General features: G+C 49.7%; 1 protein-coding gene and 1 long non-coding RNA gene across 9 annotated transcripts in view; one reads left to right on the top strand and one right to left on the bottom strand.

Moving 5' to 3' along the window:
* The window catches only part of TM6SF1 (transmembrane 6 superfamily member 1), a 23,634-nt gene extending 17,295 nt beyond the window's left edge, over positions 1–6,339 (bottom strand). For 2 of the 7 annotated variants that reach the window (XM_036932071.2, XM_057494783.1), the window contains exon 1: positions 5,160–5,385. In XM_036932071.2, coding sequence (XP_036787966.2) covers positions 5,160–5,251 — 92 coding nt within the window. In that variant the 5' untranslated portion in view covers positions 5,252–5,385. Of the gene's footprint in view, positions 1–195; positions 215–5,159; positions 5,386–5,785; positions 6,046–6,200 lie in introns of those variants that run through there. The other 5 variants (XM_036932069.2, XM_057494782.1, XM_057494784.1 and 2 more) reach the window with 4 other exon arrangements.
* On the top strand, positions 2,023–23,655 carry LOC118935607 (uncharacterized). Of its 2 annotated transcripts, none has more exons than XR_008994676.1 (6): positions 2,023–2,925; positions 3,115–3,252; positions 9,300–9,354; positions 9,438–9,565; positions 19,679–19,835; positions 21,258–23,655. It is a non-coding gene; the product is annotated as an uncharacterized LOC118935607 (long non-coding RNA). The 2 variants fall into 2 exon arrangements; XR_005033922.2 differs by lacking the exon at positions 2,023–2,925 and adding an exon at positions 2,968–3,036.

Raw genomic sequence — 23,655 nt, 5'->3', positions numbered from 1 at the left:
CTGCCCCTCCCTTAGGGCCAGCCAGAAACCCTCAGACAGAGCTCCAGGGACTTGCTGGGGTCACAGCCACACACCCTACAGGACGAGGAGGAAGGGCCACGGGCTGTGCGCATGATCAGAGGGGCCAGAGGACAGGCCAGTCCAAGGGAGAGCCCCCTGGACCTGAGGCCAGAATGAAGCCAGCCCCGACCTCACCTGGGCCAGCGGACCAGCATCCGTCCCCACAGCCTGCGGACCAAGGCGAGGCTAGGTTGGGCATAGCCCGCGGACTTGCTCCCGGAAAGGGCATAGCACCCAGGAGGCCGGGACCAAGGGCCCTCCTCAGCGGGGCAGCCTAGGGCACGAGGCGGCGTGGAGTGAACCTGCATTCCATGCCTCCTCTGCACTAACTGTGTGACCTTTGGAAGGTCGTATCATTTCATCATCTGTTTATTGATTACCTGAAAAGCATAATGAGGAAAAAAATCTATCACGCACCCCTATGAGCAAGGCCCTGTGGACGAACGAGTGGTTCCTGCCGCGTGGACGGACCAGCTCAGTGGGCTCTGGGCGCGCTCACACAGGGTCACCACCAGTCCTGCAGATTTTCATACCTCCGGCACTGACAGGGATTCCGGTTCGGGGCAAAGTACCCCTGGCCCACCCCAGTGGCTGCTTCCCCGGGCCTCCCAAAGCCCTGGAGAGCTGCCACAGCGCCTCTCCTCAACCCAAACCCTCCACACGCCCACAGCCCGTCACGAGGACTTCAGTGTCATTTGCCTTTGTCCTGTGCCCTGGCACTTCTGGGAAACACCCCTCTCATTCATTGGTTCCACAGCCCACCCTCACCTGCCAATAGCTGAGGGACACGCTCATGCTTAAAGTTCACTCCATATACCTGAGGTTGGAATGGGTGCTAGGCACCAGCCAGAAATATGCCCCCAGTGTCAGAGAGGTCAGTCCGGAAGGGATCCCTCCAACTTGCGGGTAGATGGGCCCCACCGAGGCTGGCCACAGGTGCAGGAAAGCTGTGTTCCCAGCACCTGACCCCAGGCCACACACAGAGCTGGGGAGAGGGCTCTAGGCGAACGCAGCACCAGGAGTTCCAAATGCCACCCTAGACCTGCAGAATCAAAATGCTTTGGAAGCGGGGCGTGGGAATATGCAACTTTGTTCACGATGCCTGGCTGAGTGTCATGCAGGAAGTCTACCTCAGGACCTCTGCTGAAGTGTACAAGATTAGATGGAGGGATGAGGGAGAGAAGGAGGTGTAAAGAAAGCAAGGAAGGAGAAGTGGATGGATACATGGTGGATGGATGGACAGATGGATGTGAATAGTGTATGGTGCATGGATAGATGGATGGTTGGATGGTGGATGGATAGATGGATGGTGGACAGAGGACACAGTTACTATAAGAAAAAGGATGACGTTCCTACAGTATGGCAGAATATATTTATAAATGACATATCTGATAAGGGATTAACATCCAAAATATATAAAGAACTCACACGCCTCAACACCCAAAAAGCAAATAACCCTATTAAAAAATGGGCAGAGGATATGAACAGACACTTCTCCAAAGAAGAAATTCAGACGGCCAATAGATACATGAGAAGATGCTCCACATTGCTAATTAACAGGGAAATGCAAATTAAAACCACAATGAGATACCACCTCACACCAGTTAGGATGGCCAACATAGAAAAGATGAGGAACAACAAATGCTGGTGAGGATGTGGAGAAGGGGAACCCTCCTACGCTGCTGGTGGGAATGTAAGCTAGTTCAACCATTGTGGAAAGCAGTATGGAGGTTCCTCAAAAAACTCAAAATAGAAATACTATTTGACCTGGGAATCCCACTCCTAGGAATTTATCAAAAGGAAACAAGTTCTCAGATTCAAAAAAGACATGTACATGCACCCCTATGTTAATTGCAGCACTATTTACAATAACCAAGATATGGAAGCAACCTAAGTGTCCAACAGTAGATGAATGTATAAAGAAGATGTGGTACATATACATAATGGAATACTATTCAGCCATAAGAAAGAAACAAATCTTACCATTTGCAACAACATGGATGGAGCTAGAGGGTATTATGCTCAGTGAAATAAGCCAGGTGGAGAAAGACAAGTGCCAAATGATTTCACTCATATGTGGAGTATAAGAACAAAGCAAAACTGAAGGAACAAAACAGCAGCAGAATCACAGAACCCAAGAAGGGACTAGTGGTTACCAAAGGGGAGGGGTGTGGGAGGGCAGGTGGGGAGGGAGGGAGAAGGGGATTGTGGGGCACCATGATTGGTGCACATGGTGTGTGTGGGTCACGGGGAAGACAGTGTAGCTCATAGACAAACAGGGACTCTGTGGCATCTCACTACACTGATGGGCAGTGACTGCAATGGGGTATGGGGGGGGACTCGGCAATAAGGGTGAATGTAGTAACCACATTGGTTTTCTTGTGAAACCTTTATAAGAGTGTATATCAATGATACCTTAATAAAAAAAATTTTTTTTAAGACGAGGAGGATGTGTTGGTGTCCAGGTGAGAGACTGAAACAGCAAGTTTCCCGTGGTACACATCAATGGGTGCTCTGGAATCCTCCGCGAGGGAGGGGCCAGAGGAGAGGCTCGTGCAGGGAGCTCACGGGGGGTCAGGAATGTGGCGCTCGGCTGACAGAGGCTGACAAGAGCGAGGACATCAGGCATGCTGTGTAAGCTGACAGGCACTGTACTCAGCCTGAGACAGGTGGTGGCCAGGGGACAACCCCTACCCCTGCTCTGACCAAGGACTGAGGCTCCATCACCCAGCGGGGCCCCTCCAGAGCCTGAGAGCGCAGTGTGGTCGGGCCACCATGTCCTCTCACACTGTCCACCTCCAGGGGGAGAGCACAGAATGAAGGGAATCCGGGACCACAGATCATCTGTCTCCTGGTGACAGTCAAGTACAGGATCTGCTCAGAACAGGGAGAGACCCAGCAGGGACTTGGGCGGGGGATGCGTAAGGGCTGCGACTAACGACTAACGCAAGGGGAAGAAGGGCAATCTGGAGACGGGTATGGGTGTGAGCTGTGTGTGCGTGTGTGTGACCCTTTCCTGACTCCTCAACCTAATTCACTTTTTATATTTTTCAGGCTTTCATAAAAGGTCTGGTGGGAGGAAGCTTCAACTAATTCAGCTAATCCCAACTAATTCCAGCCTCCCTGAACCCCAGCTGTGCGCAAGGCCCGCGCTGGGCAGAACAGTACCAAGGTGAGCTCTGGCCTGGGGAGGTGAGTTCTGACCACTGGACCGTAACTCTCACGGGACAAGCGCGATACAAGGGGCTCCGCGGAGGCGAGGTCACGTCTGCTTGAGGGAGGGTCTGGAAGAGGGAGCTGCGGGATTTCTCTCCAGGCTTTGACAGTCAGCGACAAGGGAAGACGGTGTCCCAGCCAATGGGAACTGCGTGAGAGACAGCAGAGGGGCCGGATGGGGGGGGTGCTGAAGCACAAGCATGGGGGGCTGGGCCGGGGTCCGGGTCAGAGAGGAACGGGGCAGGGGGACTGGCAGGAGGGACCCATGCTAGCGCGGCCCTGGACTTACGGGGAGGAGGACAATGGGAGGGAGGAGCCCAAGACCACTGGGCTTTTAGCCTGCAGGAGGACGGGAAGAATGGTTGGAACCAATTATTCGAAACTCTGCAGGGCTTAGCCATGTGCTCAGTAATGCACAGCAATACGTAACTCAGTGTGTACTCTAAGTGCCGTCACCATCCTCCCTGTGGCTGAGGCCAAAACCTCAGAGTCATCCCCGGGTTCTCTCCACGCCAAAGGAGCCCCACGCCAGCCCTGTCCCTCACCCTGCGTGGGTTCCCTGTTCCTCCACCTGGAAGGCTCTGTCCCCAGATCTTCCAGTGGCCACATCCTACAGCTTGTGTCACCTCCTCCAAGAAGCCTTCCCTGACCACCAGTCCCCTTCCTATTTCACTCTCTCATGTCATCTATTTTATTTGTCACTGTTCTCAGCACACCTCCCTTCCCCCCATCCTTTCCTGGCTCATTCATGGCTGGTCCCCAGCACTCGGCACAGTGCCAAGCACAGAGACCATACTTAATAATTGTCTGTTGAACTGCCCATAATGCCATTTTAGAAGTGCACGGTCCCCATGCACTGTCTTCACAAACATGTGACATTCCCTCCCCAGAGTTGCTTCATCCAGGAGCAGTGCCCCAGGACTGGGTCAGACCAAGGGCACACACGGCCCGGGCCTGGGGAGCACGCAGGAGGGACGGGTGCCCCCTGAATAAGGCTGTCAGCAAGTGGCGGCCCCAGCACGGAGGGCAGGAAGTCACCACCCTGTGAGCACACGCCCCTCTGCAGTCTGGAGGGGTTTGCAGGGTACAGGCTGATGCAATTTCCTTTGCGCCAACCGCTGTAGGAAACCCAATGGGTTCCTTCCTCCTCCCTCGGGGCAGCAAGGAGCGGTAGCAGGCGAGGGGGCGGGCACCACCGCACTGCCCCAGCAGGCCTGCCTCTGCCCGGTGCTGGGCAGCTTAGCCAGGGACCCTCCCAGGGAAGTGAGAGGCAGGGCTCTGAACCCCACCCACTTCCTTGGCCCGACCGGCCTGCCTCACCTGCGCCCCTTCCCAGACGGGTCTCTGGATCCTGACAATGGGATGCAAATATTAGACCATTTGACAGACAAGAAAACTGAGGCCAGACCACACCGTTAGTACCACGGCGGCACCTAGAACCCAGGTCTTTGCCTGCTGGTTCAGGGCTATTTCTGTTAGTCATTCACAACGGTTTCTAAAATTAATAAGCAATGATAAGTATGTGTGTGCCATACATGGAGACGTTCCTGTGAAATGCGAGACGACCAAGGCCCAACCCCAGAGAACATGGCCACACCACGGCTGTAGGTGTCTGGACCGACCCTACCCCTGCCCCTGAGCCGCCCTCTAGGGCAGGGGCATTGCCTTATTGACCTCTGTAACCCCGGATACCCGGCCCGGGGCTGGCGCCCGGCACTTGGCCCCAGAATTGCGCCCAGTGTCAAGGATGCCAGCCTGAGGGAGGCCCGGCCGAGCGCCCTCCCTCCCCGGCCCGGTCCGACGGGCAGCCCTGCAGTTGCGGCTCCAGCCCCAGCCGAGAAGTTTGGGCTCCAGCCGCACGGCGCCGACCCCCGGGCACTCACTCGTGCTGGGCCGCCAGCAGGTTGAAGACGTAGGTGACCGGGATGGCCGACAGGGACAGCACGAACACCCCGGTGGCCGCAGAGGCACTCATAGCCGCCGCCGCGCCGTCTGCCCTTCACTGCATCCCGCGCGGGGGCCCCGCCCCGGCTTCCGGCCGTGCCCTCCGGGGGGGCCCCGCGCCCTCTGCAGCGCCCCCAACACCCCGCTCCCCTGCAGCGCGCTCTACGCCCCCGCCCCCTGCAGCGCCCCCTACCCCCCGCGCCCCCTAAACCTCGGCGCCCCCTACACCCCCGCGCCCTGCAGCGCCCCCTAAAACCCCCGCAACCCCTGAGCCGCCCCCTAGCCCCTCGCACCCCCTGCAGCGATCCCTACCCCCGGCGCCCCCTGCAGCGACCCCTAGACCCCACTCCCCCTGAAGCGACCCCTAACCGCCGCGCCTCCTGAAGCGACCCCTCTAGTCCCCCGCGCCCCCTGCAGCGACCCCTAACCCCCGCGCTCCCCTCGGAGCCCCCTGACCCCCAGAGCCTCCTGCAGCGCCCCAACCCCCTGCGTCCTCTTTAGGGCCCCCTAACCCCCGCGCCCCCCTTAGAGCCCCCTGACCCCAGAGCCTCCTGCAGCGCCCCACCCGCAGCCGAGGGGCGCAGAGGCGCGGGACCGTCCCAGAGGCGCCCGCACCGTCCTCCCGCTGAGAGGCGCCCGGCGCGGCGACGAGTGTCCTGCTGGAGGCCCGGTGCCCCGCGGGCGCGCTCTGCGGGGAGGCGGAGCCAGGGCGGCCGGTGCGGGGCCTCGGCCCTGGGCCCCGCCCGGAGCTCCGCGACGCCCAGAACAGCCCCGAGCCGAGCTGCGGGCCCGCGGAGGGCGGAGCGGGAAGGGCCGGCGACAAGGCCGAGCGGGGAGCCCTGGGCCCAGGGAAGGGAAGGCCAGGGATCCCGCAGGCTCGGGACCGCCCCGCGGGAGCGGCCGGCAGCCGCAGCAGCTCAGCGCCCGCTCCCAGACGGAATCCGGTTTCAAGCCCTGGCCGTTCACCCGCTGCTACTGACCTTGTCCAAGTTCCTTAAGTCCCCTGTGCCCTGTCCCTTCTCTGTCACACGAGGATGGTCCACCCCGAAGTGACTGTGGGGCTAGCTGAGTTAATGTGCACGAAGGGTGACTCCGCACTGTTCAGGACTCTGCCATCTCCTACAGTTCCCACGTTTGGGAGGGAAACTGATACTGGAGCAATGCCATGACTTGGGAGACTTGGGTGCCTTTCGTTTCTGAGGAGGTCATGTTACCGCCACCCAGCGCCCTAGGCCCGACCCGGTACATGACTGGAGAAAAGGGCCCCTCCTCCGACTACAGATGGACGCCCCTGGTTGTAGAGGGTATCTGCCAGGGTGCCCTGGCTGCCTGGCATGATGGGCGGGGGTTGGGAGGGCCCCTGGGACGGGGCCTGGACCAGTGCGTTGGCTGGGACAGGGAAGGGGGCGCTTCCGACAGAGCACAGCTCAAGCAGCCAAGGCGGGCAGGACACGTCCCTAGTGCCCTGACAGCGTGGACGCAGCGGCATGACCTGAGCTACAAAGAGGCTGTGGCCTGCTTGGGCCCCTCAGCTCCTCTAAAGCCAGATCTCCTAACCCTGTCCTGGAGCTGCTCAGGGCCTCCCCAGCTCTGAGGACATAATGACTAACCTTGGCACAGACTGTGACATATCCAGAGCTTTCCCAAGAGATGTCCTTACCGGTGACCTAGACATCCGCCTCTCCCACGGCCACTCCTAACCTTCACCACCTCCTTAAACTCCTTCCTCCGACAGCGCCTACCTCCTCTGAGACCCCTTCTCTCCACCAGCCCGGGCCCGGGGCCAGCCCAACCCCTCCATCACCACGGGACTTTGCTGCGTCCGTCCTGCCTTCTCTCTGGTATCGTGAACCCCTCGAGCGCCCGGGTCCCTGCCCTCAACCTAGACACACGCTCAGTTGGTTCCCGTCTGAAGTGTGCTCCCTGGACCTGAGTGGCCTCTCTGCTTGCCATCTTCTTGCCTTTCTCATCCGTGCAGGGTTTTAATGACCACGGCTGTGCGGATAGATCCCAAATTAATCATTCCCAGCTTTGACTGCCCTCCTCACCGCTGTGGAATGGGCAGCCCGCAGGACCTCACACTGGCCTAAATGGAATTCATCATCTGCCTCCAGACCACTCCAGCTTTATCGCATCTGGTGGCACCACCGTTCACACAGCCCTCCAAGCGGAGTCTGGGAGTCTCATCACTTCTGGCCAATCCCAAATTCCTTTGCTTACCAATGAAACAGTCCTTCCGAAGTTACTTTCCAAATGTCTCCCTGGTCTGTTTGCTCCTCCCCATCTGCACCACCACTGGCTTGGTTCAGGTCTGCACCAAGTCCTCCTCCCTCATGTCTCTGACACTGACCTCACCTGCCCTAGAGGACCTTACCTGGCCACCCTCCCTCACCTCCCCCACCCTTGCAAGCAAGCACCCTGCTTTACTTTCTTTACAACACTCTACTTATACCATCCAAAATTATCAGCTCCCTGTTCTGGGTGTCTCTCTCCATTGTAGTGCAAGCTCCTTGAGGTCAGGAACCGTGCCTATCTTGTTTCCCGTTCTATTCTCACCATCCAGATTAGCACCTGATACAGAGGAGATGCTCAAGGAACATTTGCTCACTGCTGTGTGGGGAATATATTTGCAAATGGTGTATCTGACAAGGGGTTAATATCCAAAATATATAAAGAACTCATACAACTCAACACCAAAATACCAAATAACCCAATTTAAAAAATGGGCAGAGGAGCTGAACAGATATTTTTCCGAAGAAGACATACAGATGGCTGACAGGCACATGAAAAGATGCTTCACATCGCTAATCGTCAGGGAAATGTAAATCAAAATCACAGTGTGATATCACCTCACACCAGTCAGCAAGACTAGTATCAGCTAGACAAGAAATCAGTGCTGGTGAGGACGTGGAGAGAAGGGAGCCCTCGTGCTCTGCGGACTGGTGGGACTGCAAACTGATGCAGCCACTATGGAAGGCAATGTGGAGGTTTCTTAAAAAACTAAAAATAGAAACACCATCCAACCCAGTAACTCCACTTTTGGGAACCTACCTGAAGAAAACGAAATAATTAACTGCAAAAGCTACACCCCTATGATTAAATGAAGAGGGATGAAAAAGTACAAACTTCAAGTTATAAAATAATTTAGTCACAGGGATGGAAGTACAGCATAGGGAATACTGGTCATAATATTATAATACCTTTGTATGGTGACAGGTGGTAACTACACTTACGATGGTGAGCATTGAGTAATATATGTAACTGGTGAGTCACCAAGTTGTTCCTCTGAAACCAATGTATTATATGTAAACTACATTTCAATTAAAAAATAGGTAAATGGAATCACATAGTTAAAAAAAAGAAAAGAAATACTTGTTCCTGAATGCTCTAGATCATCATTGTCTGATGGAAATATAATGCAAGCCAGAAATGTGAGCCATGTGTAATTTTAAATTTTCTAGAAGCCACATTAGGAAAGTAGAAAGACACAGGCAAAGTTAACTTTAAGAATAGATTTTATTTAACCCAATACGTCTAAAAGGTTATATTTTCAAGTCACCAATGTCAAAGATATTAATGAAATAAGTTGCATTCTCTTTTTCATACTTAATCTTTGAAGTTTTGTGTGTAGTGTCCACTTACAGCATATGTCATTTCAGACAAGTCACATTTCAAGTGCTCAATAGCCACTGTGTGGCCAGGGGCACCTGTACTGAACTTCATAGCTCTAGACTCACCTCTCCCATCATACTGACCTGGCTTCAGCTGTGCTCTCTGCTCCTGTAAGAATGAACATGGTAATTAAATCACTAATAAACTTATTCAAATATCCTCAGAGAGGAGCTTTGGGGTATTATGATACACATGTTGGAGATAATATGGTTCTGTTGCAACAATTTATCTTAATGCTGAAAATACAAGTGGTCAGAATGCTTGCAATTGAGACCATTTGGGAAGAACCCTCCCCAAGTTTCCGGGAGAGGCACAAATCCAGTGAATACCATCTCATTCGGCAATAGTACAGGACTCTGTAGATTATAAAATAATTCCATGGATACGATTTCCTTTAATCTTCACAGCACCTCTTCCAAGACTATAGAGTCATTATGAATAAAGAAACCAGAGCTCAAAGAGGTGAGACAGCTTTCCCAAGGTCAAAGGGCTAAGAGAGGGTGAAATCGAATTCAGATTTCTTGACTGTATGTCACTGTCCCCAGGATGCCACAGCTGACCAACAACGAAGCACCGTGTTGGGAGCCTTCAAAACGGCAGGTGAACATACTGCAGATTTGGCTGGTGGACCCGTTGCTCAGGAGGCTGGGGTCTGGAGTCCTCCTCCATGCAGGTCAGGAATTATTAAGTTCCCATTCTCTTGAAAGAGGGCTGGAGATGACTTAAAACAGAAGGCCTTCAGACAGTGAAGTGGTTGCTTGGTGATTCATTTTTGCTTTTCGGTGTTTTTAGGAACGTCAATCTCGCAAGCCACGAGGGCTAGTGTTGTAGCCGTGACTGACGCCAAGCTTCCTGGAAGCAAAAATAGGCGCAGTTCCCTGAGGAGAAAGACAGCTCTTGGCTGTGTTGATTCAAAGTCACTGACTACGCAGGAATTGAACGCAGGGCCCCCATCAGGCCTGTTTCTGCCTGGACAGGAAGTGAAAGCAGAGCGTCAGGACTAGGTCACATGGGAGCCCAGACGGCGCTGCTCTGGAGGGCGGAGTGGGGCGCCGCGGAGCCCCGGCCCCAGAGCTCCGGCTCTTCACATGCCTCTGTTTCCCTCTTTTTTCTCCTGCTGACAGAAGTTAGGGTCGTGTCCCGAGGAAAGGATGCGCGCTCTGGATGAACGCGTAAGGGGCGCTCAGGCTGCTCTGTGGCTGTGCAGGGATAGGACCGATGACCCGGGAGTGACCTCGGCAAGCGTGGTGGGCCTTAGGAGGGGGCAGGCCGCTCGGGTCCTGCGCAGGGAAGGGACCAGAGAGTGACCAGGCCACTCGGAGAAACACTAAGCTACCCCAAACACTGTTACCTGTGAACACCGGGTCACTAAACAAACACTAAAGGGGACGCCGAGTCACGTCAAGCACCAGGCTCCAGCTGTCAACAGGGAGTTTTGGGGGCCCGGGGCTGGCTGTCCAGCGCCCAACAGTGCCAGGCATAGAGCAGGGGCTCAGGAAATGTTAACCGAAGAGGAAGAAGGGGAGGTGCGGTTTAACGAAAAGGGGGGAAGGAGGAAGAGTGGGGGGAGACAGGAAGGCTGTGGGAAAGGGGTGGGGAAGTTAGATGGAGAGAAGTCAGTGGGCAAAAGGGTCTGTCGGAGGCCTTGTGCCGCTGCTGCATTAGCTTTGCCCGCTGTGCTGGGTTTCCTAGCAACCAAAGCAAGGCGGGAAACACATCCTAACATTTACAGCGTCCATAAGGTGAAAACAGATCCGGTTGCTCAGAGCTGCCCTGTGGCTCCTCTTAAAGGGAACACTGTCCCATAGCACGTCCTCCACCGCATTCCCACAGCAAACATGGACTCAGATTCTGGGCAGTTGTCTCTCTGTACGTCCTCGGTGCCGGTGCCTGGCACACCACCAGGAGCCGCCAGGACACTCGGGGGCCAAAGAGCACGCAGTGAGCGACTCTGAAAGCTTGGCTTAGTTCTGTGGTACATTTTACAATACCAGGGGGCAGGGGTAGAGAATCTCCCTTCCTGGGAGGCACGCGGCACGTCCAGGCTGCGCCCGGGGCAGACACCCCCTGATCACTGAGTGGTCTCCCACGCCTCATCGGCCTTCCCAGGGGGGCACACCGACAGGGCCCCTCTCGCCCACCTGCTTGAATCGGTCGGCCTGCTCTGACCAAGAGGCATGCGTGACTACCCTTCAAGCAGTGCTTTATTACTGTCATTTCATACAGTAATGTTTTAGTACAAATGAGGCAGTGGGTGAAGTTATAGTGCCTGACAAGAGAAGAATATTCCATGTTGATAAGGAAGGACAGAACATTATGGTTTGACAGGCAAACCAACGGCGGGTAACTGGACACTCGTGCGTGAAGAAGCTGCCCAGGGGGACAGGGACTCAGCCCGACTCCGAGGCTGCCGCGGCTGCAGGCTGCTCCTGGGGCAGAACGAAAGGCCTCCTGGGATCGGGTTGAACGGTACTGATGGGACGGGAGCGTGAGGGGCTTCCCTGACATTCACTTCCCCTCTCTACGTGCCTTCTCAACCTCTGATTCGAGAGTTGACATAGTAATAGTTAACATAAGAATAATTAACATCATTAACTGGCCAGTACATTTTTTTTTAAACGAAGAAACAACACAGTGCTTGAAACAGCAATGGTCCTCCTGGCAGGGCAGAGATGCAGAGGACACAGAGGGGACTGTGGCAGCCGCTGCTCTGCTGGTCCCCAGAACCACGCTTCCCAGTGTTCATGCCCCTTCGTCGCCCCTGCCACACTGTCACTGCACCTGGCATGCGGCTGACTTGCTTTGGCCAATGGGACATTAGAAACCATAATTTCAACAGACATTTATAAGGGCTTGGGTATTAGAACTTGTCCTTTTACGATGCTCTTTCTTGGAACGCAGCCACCATGTTGCACGGAGGCCCAAGCAGCTATGTGGAGAGCCTCACGTGGAATAGCACCAAGGCCCCTGGCTGGCCGCCTGCGTGGAGATCGCAGCCAGTAGCCAGCACCAACATGGAGCACGAGTTTGGACCTCCCCACCATCCCAACATCAACACCACATAAAGCATAGCAACAATTCTCTAGTCAACCCATAGAATCATGAAAATGACACGTTCTGGTGTTTAAAGCCACTGAAGTTGGAAGTGGTTTGTTATACAGCAGTGAGTGACTGAAAAATAAAGAGCAGTCATGGAGAAAGAACAGAGGAAATTTAAACCTGAGGCACCAGTATTCTTCCCCAAGGGAGACAAGGAGCAGGCCCAAGTTCAGAGTAAGTAAATGCAGAACAGAAGGAGGCTTTGGTCAAGCATTGAGGAACAGCACCAAGGGCAGCTCCGAGTCAGCTTTTGTCCTCTCCTGGCATGAATGTGTGACACCTGGAAGCAATGGCATTTATGCTCGGAGTTAAACAAAACCGTGTTTTCTAAAGAAAGTAGGCAATCTGCCTGGAGAATGTTCGAGGGTGGTTGTAGGGCCTGAGAAAGAAGCAGAACCTAGCCTGAAATGCTAAAGAGCTCTACCCCTCAGAATAAAACCTGCTTGGACATCTGTGAATGTCTCTAACTCGACTACATGCTCCTTGCCCTGCTACCCTGAAACGGCTTCTATCCTCTGAAACTCCGCATAGACCCCTCAGACAACCCTCATCAGCCAAGGGAGCAGCCTGACAGGCCCTAACAAGTCTGCAGACACGTTCATGCAAAGCCATCCATACTAATTGTCATAGTTCTTCCTTCATGACTGTGAGCAGAAAACCAACATTTACTAGGGAAATCAACAGCATGAAACAGAAGGCCTGAGTTGTACCAAGAGAAAAACTGACCTTGGAGGAAACAGACAATTTAGGAAAGATGAGAGAACTTTATAAAAATTGCAATTAATATCCTCAGAGAAATTTGAGATGCTTCAGTTGAGAAATGGAAAGAAGGGGCTATGAGAAAGGAACAAAGAACATGAAAACATTATTGGAAATTAAAAATGGATTGCAATAGGAAAAACTTAATTAATGGGCAGAATAATAATTTGGACACAACTCAAGACCAAGTCAAGTGGTTAATTTAGAATAAAGAAACCTCATAGAATGTAGAGCAAGAAAAATAAAGAGGGAGATAATGTAAGAGCGTGAAGGAGAGACAAGGAGGTCCAACACATGTCTAATTGGGAAAGAACAGAGAATAGGACCAGGGCAGAGAGAGCATTTCAGAAAGAAGTTAACCTGGAATATAGGGAATGGAACAGAGGCTAAAATACCATAGCACGATGTAGGAACTACCAGCCACCCTCTGGGGTACAGAAGCTGGGGACATTTTCAAGCTGGAGAGTGATACTTTCAGGTTGGTCATTGCAGAGGCTTCCTCCTGTTGGTGTGCAGAGATTAAGGTGCGGGTTTGAGTGAAACAGGAGGCACAGGGACGAGAAGAGCAGTAATCTCAGCAATGCAAGAAGGGGTCTAGACCCAGGGCAGCTACAGTGAGGGCCAGAAGGACACACGGAACAGGTGTGGACCTGGCAGAGAGCATGGTGATTAATTGGGTGAGAGAGGCAATGACCAGAGAAGAATTTAGGAATGGCCGCTGGCCAGGGAGCAGGAAAGGGACAGGGAGCTAAGGGGACTGAGAGATACTGAAGCTTATGGGGCTTTTCTCTGGGGCCTGGGGACGGTCCTCATTCCTTGTGGGTGTGCTGCCCAAATGAAATGGAGTCTAACAAACTAGGAAGGAGGAGATAAACAGTTAGGTGTGGTTCTAAGTCATATTTCATTTCCTACCTTCAAAACTCTGGAGGAGGGGGAACAAAAAGGTGAAAATGAATGACCCAGGTCACCTTGCTTCTAAATACGTCTTGGTGGCATTGACAAGTGAAAAGATTGCAAAAAGGCCTTGTTGATGCAAGGCATTTATGAGGATATAACTGGTCTATTTAGGTTCCTTATGGAACACATGCCTGGAATGTATGCATTTACTGGGTCTCAGCCTGTGGAAAAACATTAGCATCAGCTATATAATTGCTGGTGTACAAAATGAAAATGTTTCCTGGCTCCTTTGTGTAAGCAGTGCCCCCATGCAGCATTTGGACAACTCGTGTGTTCATCCTGGTCCAGGGCACATCCTTACATATTGAGGAAGGATCTGGAGCTGCATTCGTGGTCCCAGACCTCTTTGCACTTTGCCCAAGTCTCAAAATCATGTGCATCCTTTGAATTACTGGTAAAGGCCAATTCTGAATGAGATCTTGTGGGTAATTTCTGTGAGTCTGATCAAACAATCCAAACTTTTGTGTAATCTTAGGCAGGTAGACCACAATGTTGTTATCCTCATTTAACAAATGAAGAAATGGCCTCTTAGCAAAGTACAAACCTTGCCCATGCTCACCTGGCTAATAATGAGCAGCCAGGACAGTAACCAGGACTCACGGGTTTTCTAACCAGGGCCTGGGGCTGACTGGTTGGCAGAGAAAGGAAGGTAATCACATGACTTCCCTCATCTCTGAGCATGACTCAAGGGTAGACAGAACAGAATTCTACTGCATTCTGACATAACTGACCTGCTGAACCAAAGGCTGAAGTCAGAGGCCAGACATTCTTTCCACTTGACTGCCAGGATTTCAGCTGGAGTCTTTCAAGGTGGCAGCAGTTGACCTCCTGGCGAGGGAGAGGTGGTCAGCTCGGTCTGATGTGCTTGCGGGTCTCCACTAGGAGGCTGCCAGCAGACATTCTGCTGTCCTGAACAAGGATCTCCCGGAGAAGGCTGGGCAGGGATGAAGGCAGAGGTCCAGGAATCCGCGGAGTTAGAGGAGATCATGGGACTAGATGAGAGCAAGGGGAAAGTGTGTTTGGAGGGGCAAAGAAGGAGAAAGAGGCCCAGAATGGGGCCCTGAGTGACACCAGTGCCTGAGGCGGGAGGTTGGGAGCTGGCCACTCAGGAGACTGAAGAGAACAGGCCAGAGAGGCATCAAAAATACAGAACTGTGTCCCAAAACCCAGGCCAGGAGGATGTCAAAGAGCAAGTGGTCAACCGACAGGCCTCTCACGGTCAAACAGTGACAGAAAAAGGCTCATCGGGTTTGGCAGCTAGGAGATCCCCACCAGCGGCCTCAGAGGCGCTCTGTGGAAAGGTGGCCAGAGCCAGCAATGGTCAGAGGGGCAGCAGGATGTGAGGAAGCAGAGGGATGACCTGTGATAGGAAGGGAGGAGAAACGGGGAACCTAGAGACTGACACAGGATGAGGACACTTTTTCTGTTAGGAGAAATAGTTGTCTATGTTACTAGGAGAAGGTGCAGTAGAAATAGAGGGTTCAAGTCACCAGAAAGAAAAGAGGGTGATCAGACAGCAAGATGGTAAGGGAATGAGCCCAAGAGCCGAGGGGGACATAGCCTTGAAAAGAAGGGAAACTTCTGAGGTGGATGGGAAAAGAACAAGCAGACCTCCTTGTAATTGAATTGATCTAGTTTCTGTTGCTGGAAAATGAGTGGAGATGGGCAAAGTTAAATGAAGTGTGTGCAAATAATCAGCCTGGTGGATATTTACTTGCCTGTAACCAGGGAGGCAGCATATCCGAGTGACGTGGCCTCTGAAACCCAGCCTGCTGCTTTGAATTTCATTTCTGGCCATGGCACGCTTTTTCATGGAGGCTCGTATTTATATCACTGAACTGGGTGCCAGCCACTGTGCTCAGTCTCCATGGCTTATGTCAAAGATTCAGAACATGTGGGACAGATAATTCCAGAATGTCCTTGGAGCCCTCATGTTATTTTAATGAACAGGACAACAGCCTTGATAATGTGGTGTAAACTGGACAAATTTTAGTTATTTATCTTATACTTGACTGAGTGCATCAAAATAGTATGTGAGACAGCTAATAATAAAACTGCAAATAGGTTAAAAAGAGAAAAATCACAACTGTGGCAAATAATTGAAAACTGTGTACCTCCACAGTAATTACAGAAATGGGCATTAGAAAAACGAGGTGACATCTCTTAAATGAGCAGAAGCAAAGTCAAATCACCAAGTCTACATGGGGCACACTTTAGGAAAATGGTAATACTGAAATTGCTTGCCAGTGAATATTTAAGTCGGTGCAGTGCTTGGAAAAACTGCTAACGTGTGGAACATTTACTCCACACTAGGCACTGCCCTGATGTGTGTTCTCCAGTCTTCATTTAACCCTCTGAGGTGTGATCGTCCCCATTTCCCAAATAAGGAATGCGGGGCACACAAAAGTTAAGTAAATTGTCCAAGGTCATGAAGCGTGTAATTAACCAACCTATGATTCACACCAGGTGGACTGATTTCTAAGCCCTTGCTCTTAACTAATAGCTGATACCAGGAGGACCCCTTCACATTCTTAAAAATTATCAAGCCTTTCATGATAAAAACACCCAACACACCACAGCTAACATGCTCAATAATAAAAGATTTAAAAAACTTCCCCCAGGACCAGGAATAAGACAAGGATGCGTACTTTCACCACTGTTAGTCAACAACTCTGTACAGAAAGCCCTAACCAGAGCACTTAGGCAAGAAAAAGAAATAAAGGTATCCAGATTGGAAAGGAGGAAGTAAAATTCTTCCTTAACAGATAATATGATCCTATGTCTACCTATCTATTTATCTGTCTACCTATCTATCTCCCAAAGAACATACAAAAAACCATTAGAGCCAATTAATGAATTCAGCAAAGTTGGAGGAGATAAAATCAACATACCAAAGTCAGTTGTATTTCTATATACTAGCAATGAACAATCTGAAAATAAAATGTAAAAGGATTCCATTTACGACTGACTAAAAAGAATACAATACTTAGGAATAAATTTAGCCAAGTTGGTGCAAAAGTTGTTCACTTAAAACTCCAAAATGCTGCTGAAGAAAATAAGGATCTAAATAAAAGGAAAGACAGTCTGGGTTCCTAGATTAAAAGAGTATATCCATAATATATAATATTATATATTATAAAATATATAAATACATAATATATAAAAAAAGACTTCAGTCTTAAGACAAAATTGCCATTCAGATGGTAATACTTCCCGCTGCAATCTACAGAATCAATGCAAAAATCCTAAGGACCTTTTTTGCAGAAATTATAAGCTGATTGTAAAATTGATAAGGAATCTCTGGGGGCCCTGAATAGCCAAAACAATGTTGAAAACAAAAAACAAAGTTGGAGGACTCACACTTCCCAATTTAAAAACTTACTACAAAGCTACAGGAATCAAGCTAGTGTGGTACTAACATAAGGACAGATACATAAACTGTTGGAATGGAATTGAGAGTCCAAAAATAAGCTCCAAAATCTATGGCCAATTTATTCTCAACAGAAGTGCCAAGATGACCCAATGGGTCAAAGAATAGTCTTTTCAACAAATGGTGCTGGGGACAACTGGATTTCCACATGCAAAAGAATGAAGTTAGACCTGTACCTCATACCATATACAAAAGTTAGCTCAAAATGGATCATAGACCTAGACGTAAGAGTTAAAACTATAAAACTCTTAGAAGAAAACATAGGGGTAAATCTTCATGACTCTGGATTTGGCAAGAGATTTCTTAGAAATGACACCAAAAACACAATCAACAAGAAAAACTAGACAAGTTGACTTAATCAAAATTAAAACATTTTGTGCATCAAAAGATACTTTGAAGAAAGTAAGAAGACAACCTCCAAAATGTGAGGAAGTATTTGTAAATCATGGCTACAGTAAAAGGAAATTGAAAGCAACAAGTATTGAGGATGTGGAGAAATTAAAACTCTCCCATCCTCACTGGCGGGAATGCAAAATGATGCAGGTACCAAGGAAGACAGATGATAAGGTCTTTGAAAAATTAAACACAGAGATATCATATTGCCCAGCAATTCCACTCCTGGGTTTTATTCAACTGAAAACGCTGGACAGAAAAGGAGCTAATAGGTGGAAACAACCCAATATCCATCAACTAATGAGTGGACAAACAAAATATGGTATATCATACAATGGCAGGTTGTTTGACCGTAAGAATGAATGAAGTGCCGTTACCTGCTGCAGCGTGGATGACCCTCAGAAACATTATGCTTGATGAGAGAGAGGCCGCAGACTGGGTAATTCCACTTACATGAAACACCCAAATAGATCCATAGAGACAGAAAGCAGACTGCCAGTTACCGGGGGCAGAGAGGGAGGAATGGGGGTGACTCTTCTGGGTACAGCGTTTCCATTCGGGACGATGAAATCGTCTTAGAAGTAAATGGAGGTAATGGCTGCACAGCACAGTGATTGTTCTAAATGCCACCAAACTGCACTTTAAAATGTTAGTTTTAAGTTATATGAATTTTACCTCAATTTAAAAGATGCATTCATTAAAAAAAGGTCTTGAGGGCCCCAAAGAACTTTTGCTTACATGAGTTATACCTGTTAATAGTGGTGTTAGAAATTAAAATACCTTCATGCATTCATTTTCGAATAACAAAAATGGATATATAGAAATAAATAGGTAAACAGTTAACACATTTTTATGAAAAACAACTATATTTTTCCACAACAGATATTAGGGAGAAGACTGGTATCGTTTTATGTCTTTGAAGATCTCTTTAATGTCCGGCTTAGTGGAGGAAGCGAGATTCTCCGCCTGGGCACGCAGCCTGTCGCAGCGTCACACCGCCGGGCGGCCTCGGGAACCCCAGCCTGCACTCTTGAGAGAATGAGAGTGAAAAGGGCAAGTAATGTCTTTGTGTTATTATGAAATAATTTTGACTTCACAGAAAACATCCCCAGAGAACATCTCCAAGGACCCCAGCGCCCAATCATATTTTAAACCTGCTCCTGAATATACCACATAGGGAGCCACAATGGGCTTGGGGCCAGGGAGCCCCACCTTTGGGGCTTTTGTAAGGGGGCTCCAGTGGGGTAATGGGGATGCTTGGAGCCTTGGCTCAAGCACTGTCCCACTCCTGCTGCCCCCTGCCTCCCAGAAACCAGCTCAAGCTCCCCATCCCCGCCCGCTGGTCCCCTGGGCCTCGCCTGGCCTCGCCTTCCTGCTCTGCCCAGCTGCCGCTGTCCCCCCTCCCTGCCGGGGGGCCTTGGCTTAGGCACGGGATCAGAGTTGGGCTCATACACCCGGTGGCGACCCAGGGGAAGAACTGGCCGCAGGTGACCCCGTCCGCGGTGGACGAGCCAGGGCGTGTTCAGCAGACACTTCGCCCATCCCTGGATCCAGATACATGTTACCTCTGGGCACGAAGATTGCAATACCCTGGGGGTTCGCCATCCCCGTGGCCTGGGAGCAGCTGGCCTGGGGGAGGGGGACATCCCTGGTGTGCCCCCGCATGCTGCCAGGGACTGAGCCCTGGGGGGCCCGTGGGGCTAATTCAGCCTGCCAGTGCCTCAGGGAACCTGGCATTAAGTAGCAAATAAAAATCACCAGGACACATGGAGGGAGGGAGAGAAGGGAAAAAGGAAAAGGCTTTTCATTTTAGCACCTTAACAGGATTATTTACTGCTTTTTGAACCAGGACCTGTGAATTATGTAGCTGGTTCTGTATGTAACCTCTGAGGCAGTATTAAGATGGCACCCCAGTGTTCCTGCCCTCTGCCCTAATAAACCTGCAATAATAAATTATCCTAAGCAAATGAATTCAAAGGTGGAGAAAAACTATAAATAAAAGTACCTATAACAGCTTTATTATTATAATCAAAACTACAATTTAAATGGTTGATAATAGAGAAATGACTGAGAAAAAAAAATCATTTCTCCTTCACCCTTCAAAATCTGCTTCTCCCCGAATAGTCTTTGTCTCTTCTCTGTCCACAGAAAGGAACTAGAAATAACCAACCCTGAAGAAATGAGCCTCATTAGAGGCCAGATTCTGGTTTCTAAATATATTTCTCACTAAAGGGAATGAGGCCCCTTAGAGAAATGGCTGATTCCAGGTCTGGTGCAGCAGATGTGCATCTGGACCTTCTGCAAGGTAAGGAAGCTCTCAAAGACGGCTGTCACTGCGTCTGAGGACTTGGAAGCCCAGGGCTTTAAACCCTGCCTGGCAATTAAATGCCTGGACACCAAAAGCGAGAGCGAGCCCACGTGGCTCTGTGGGAAGGTGACTGCAGCAGTGTTCATTATCTGCTCACCCTCCGTGTTTGAAACTGCCGCTCGCCTTCTGTCTCAGTCCCCGGCATGGGTTATTGTCTGGTGTGTAGATGAATGGTGGGTGATGAACAGATTTAGAAAGGAAGAGAAATTATAAAAAATTTTTATTAATAAGTAAAGGGATGATTGTGGACAAGTTCCAATGTCAGGGCTCAAATTCTATTCTACTATCTAGAAAAATTCCTGAAATGAACTATTTTCAGCAGCAGCAGAAGTTTATAAGTTGACAAAATCAAGGAAAAATAAGCAAAAGAGAGAAAGAGGGCTGCAAATTTGGTCACACTATATTCACACTAAGTGCCAAGAAATGTAGCTCCTTTATTTATCTTCAAGTGATCTAGTCTTACCAGGTCCCGCTAATTAGGTGACATGGAAACAGATGTATTTTAGTCTAATCCAGGTGAATTCGTCCAAGCCAGGAATGTGACCAATCTATTTAAGTCAGGCACAGAGGCAAAATGACTCTGTCAGATCCTACCCTCCTGCTCTGGTTTATTTGTCTCTGTGGTAGCATTTGGGTACAGAGACTGGGCTCTCAAGGTCCTGCGACCTCATGCTGGCCCTGCAGTGTGTGTGGGCCGGTGACCACTGAGGTGCAAATGGCCTTGGCCCTGGCTTCTGATGCCCACAGCTGACCCCTGTAGCCGCTCCGACCTGCAGCCCAGCCTGAGTGAGGGCCGCCCTCCAGCTGCCTCGACCTCCCCGTGGCTCTCCCTGACCTGTGGGCTCCTCTGAGTCGTTGCCCTGTTGCACATCCGGCCCCACCTCACCCGCCCCACCTCCCCCACCCCCTCAGAAGATCCATGGTAGGGCTGCTGGCTCTCAATTCTGCATTCCTGGGGGCTAAAACGGGCTCAGGAGTGAACACTGGATCTTCTCTACGGCCACCTAATTTTAACAGTCACCTTGATAAGAAGGCCAAATATTCACTCTTTCCTATTCTGGGAAGATAAGCCTCCTGTCTCAGAGCAGGCAGATTACAAGGGAACATTATTTGAGAGGGAAATACAATGCATCTGTTCATTGTGGGGAAAAATATTGTCACCAATTCTCAAGTAAGCAAAAAGTAGTCCAAGTGGTGTCCTGGATTTGACGAGATAAATTATTGACTAATTTATCCTACACGATGATCTAAGGAAGTGGGCATTACTTTCTATGTTTGAAAAATGAAGAAATAGAGAAAATTAATAAGGTCATACCAGTAAACGATCAAGCGAGCATTCAAACCGAGATTTTTCCACAGCCATTTGTCACATTGGGAAAAAAAACAAGAGCCCCTGGACAACAGGACTCGGCATCTGCCTCTGGCCCTCCGGAACCCCAAAGGAGAACCCCCAGCTCTCAGCGGTCAGTGACTAAAGGTCCAGTGGAATTTCAGAAGGACAAAGTGAGCCTATACGTAGAGTCCATGTTAAAGTTAAGTCAGGAATCCTCCTATTTTTAATTTCAGATCTTCCACAGTAAAAAGTAAAACACAAATTCAAGTCACAGGCTGACACCATGGCATTTTGAAATTACAAACATTTGCAAGTTTTCCCAGCAGAGGTTGCTTTAAAGAGTCGGAGTCAGTGCGTCTGCCTCTCCCGAGCGCCCAGGGAAGCTGAGAGGCAAAGCCAGCAGGGCCCACGGCCAGCAGGTGGGGGTGAGGCCTGGGAGAGGGGCCTCCCGCAGGGCTGTTTTCTAGGCAGAGCTGTGGTCTACAGAACAAGGTAACACCAAGAAAGCCTCAGGTCTGCAAGGTCTTGGAAAACTTACTCTGGTCAACTGAAGATCTTGACAGTTCAGTCTAACCAACCCAAGATAATGCACCTCTTACAGGGTTAGAGAAAGAGGTAAAATTCTGACATAAGATGGTGGATTCAGGGAGTCTGAGAATTTTGTAGGATCTGGAGTTTATAAGAAAAATAGTGGGGAGACAGTAAAGATGCCTAGGGCCCCAGGGCCAGCCAATGTGACAGATGTTTGAGTTAAGAAACCAGGGCTACTGAAATGACAAACTTCAGAGACCCCCTATCCACCTCCCAGAAAGCTGGAGCAGAAGAAATGTTATTGTCCGAGGAAACCCCCGAGATAGGATGGGTCCAAACACAAAAAGGGCACAGACAGCGCCCCCTGTCCTCACCCATGGGTTAGACACCTTAGTGACAAGGTGCCAAGAATCAGTTTGAGATGGGTAGACATGTCCCCTTCTCCCTCAGACCAGGGTTGACCCTCTCCCTGTTTGTTTTCTAATGCCTGGGGCCGTGCCTCTAAGAAAGGCTTCTCAGAAACTCTTGCCCCCAAAGAGGGAGGAGATACTGGTTTCTAGGGCTTAGGCCAACCACCCTTTCGAAAAGTGTTACTGCTCAGTTGGACACGGGTGAGGAGAAAACTCCCCTAGGGGTTCTGAGGTCTTAGAAATCAGGCTGCTGTGTGTTAGTGTCTTCAGAGTGAAGTCTGGCAAAGGTTTGGTTAAAAAATCAGGTTTAAGATTTATGAGAAGGGCCATCTTGGACTCTCTGACTCTTACCCCTCCCTTGGGGCTCAAGCACGGGTCACAGGCCTGATTGCAGCCCTTTAGGTAGAGGGTATCATTTCACATGCTTATCAGTCTGCTGGATACGTGAGTCTTTTTCTGCCTTTAGCCTCTTGACCTGAGCTTCTATTTATACCTACAAAACTCATCCTTTCAAATGGAGGGTAACCCAATAGCAGCTATATTTTCATGCACTCCTGAAATATAAAAATCCTAAAGACATAATAATTACTTTTTGTATTTTTTAAATGTCACCTCTTCCTTTGGCATTAAATTAATTTCCAAAATAGATCTCTTCCTTCTCCTTTCTCCTGACTGCCTTTTCTAGAGTTTTACTAAATGTTTTTGCCAATAGGTCTTTTTCTTATAAGTCCTCACATTTGTTCTAATTATAAACTAGCACACATGGTGACATATATTTCTTTCCTAGGCTAAATTCCAGAAAGCAATGACGAAGGACAGAGAGGTCCATAAGGAAGCTGGATTTAGTCTCGGGTACAGCAAATTGCCTTTGCAGCTGCATTTTTTAAAAAACTAAAAAGAAGTTTTACTCCTAGCTGGGCAGGTCCCAGTGGGTTCCCCTCTCCTGCTAACTTATTAGCCTCTCTGGGGCCAGTAATATGTTCTAGGCATCTTTGTACTCTCACCTCTAGTGCCCTGCACATGGAGGTATGCAATGAAGGTTTAACTGAATTAAATTGCATTTGACCAAGTGAGAAGTAACACCTAACATCATTTTAGAGAAAAGCAAAGAAATAAACTGCATTGTATGGCACAGACATGCTAGTGTCCTTGCTATAGCTTACCAGTTAGCTAATTCAAAAATTGCATATAGTCAAATGTCACAATTTTACTTGAAAAAAAAAACAGACCACAAAACACCTCTTTCTATCCTCAGATATGAAGAGCAATATAGAGCAGAAGGGATCTCTCACAAGCCCATCACCTGGCAATATGCCAAATTAATAACTGGTTATAAACTCAGTCTTTTAAAAATGTATAATAAAGACATTTAAAACAAAATGGTATACTCTGAGCCCATAGGATAAAATGGTCAGCCATAGATCTTGCTCTCTAGCCTGCTTTTTCACTCAGTATAATTTGTTGAGAACATTTTCTCATATTA

The sequence above is a fragment of the Manis pentadactyla genome, chromosome 18 (assembly GCF_030020395.1).
Source record: "Manis pentadactyla isolate mManPen7 chromosome 18, mManPen7.hap1, whole genome shotgun sequence".
NCBI classification, from domain to species: Eukaryota; Metazoa; Chordata; class Mammalia; order Pholidota; family Manidae; genus Manis; species Manis pentadactyla.
Note: the sequence above shows the minus strand (reverse complement) of the source record. Positions and strands in the feature narration are given on the sequence as shown.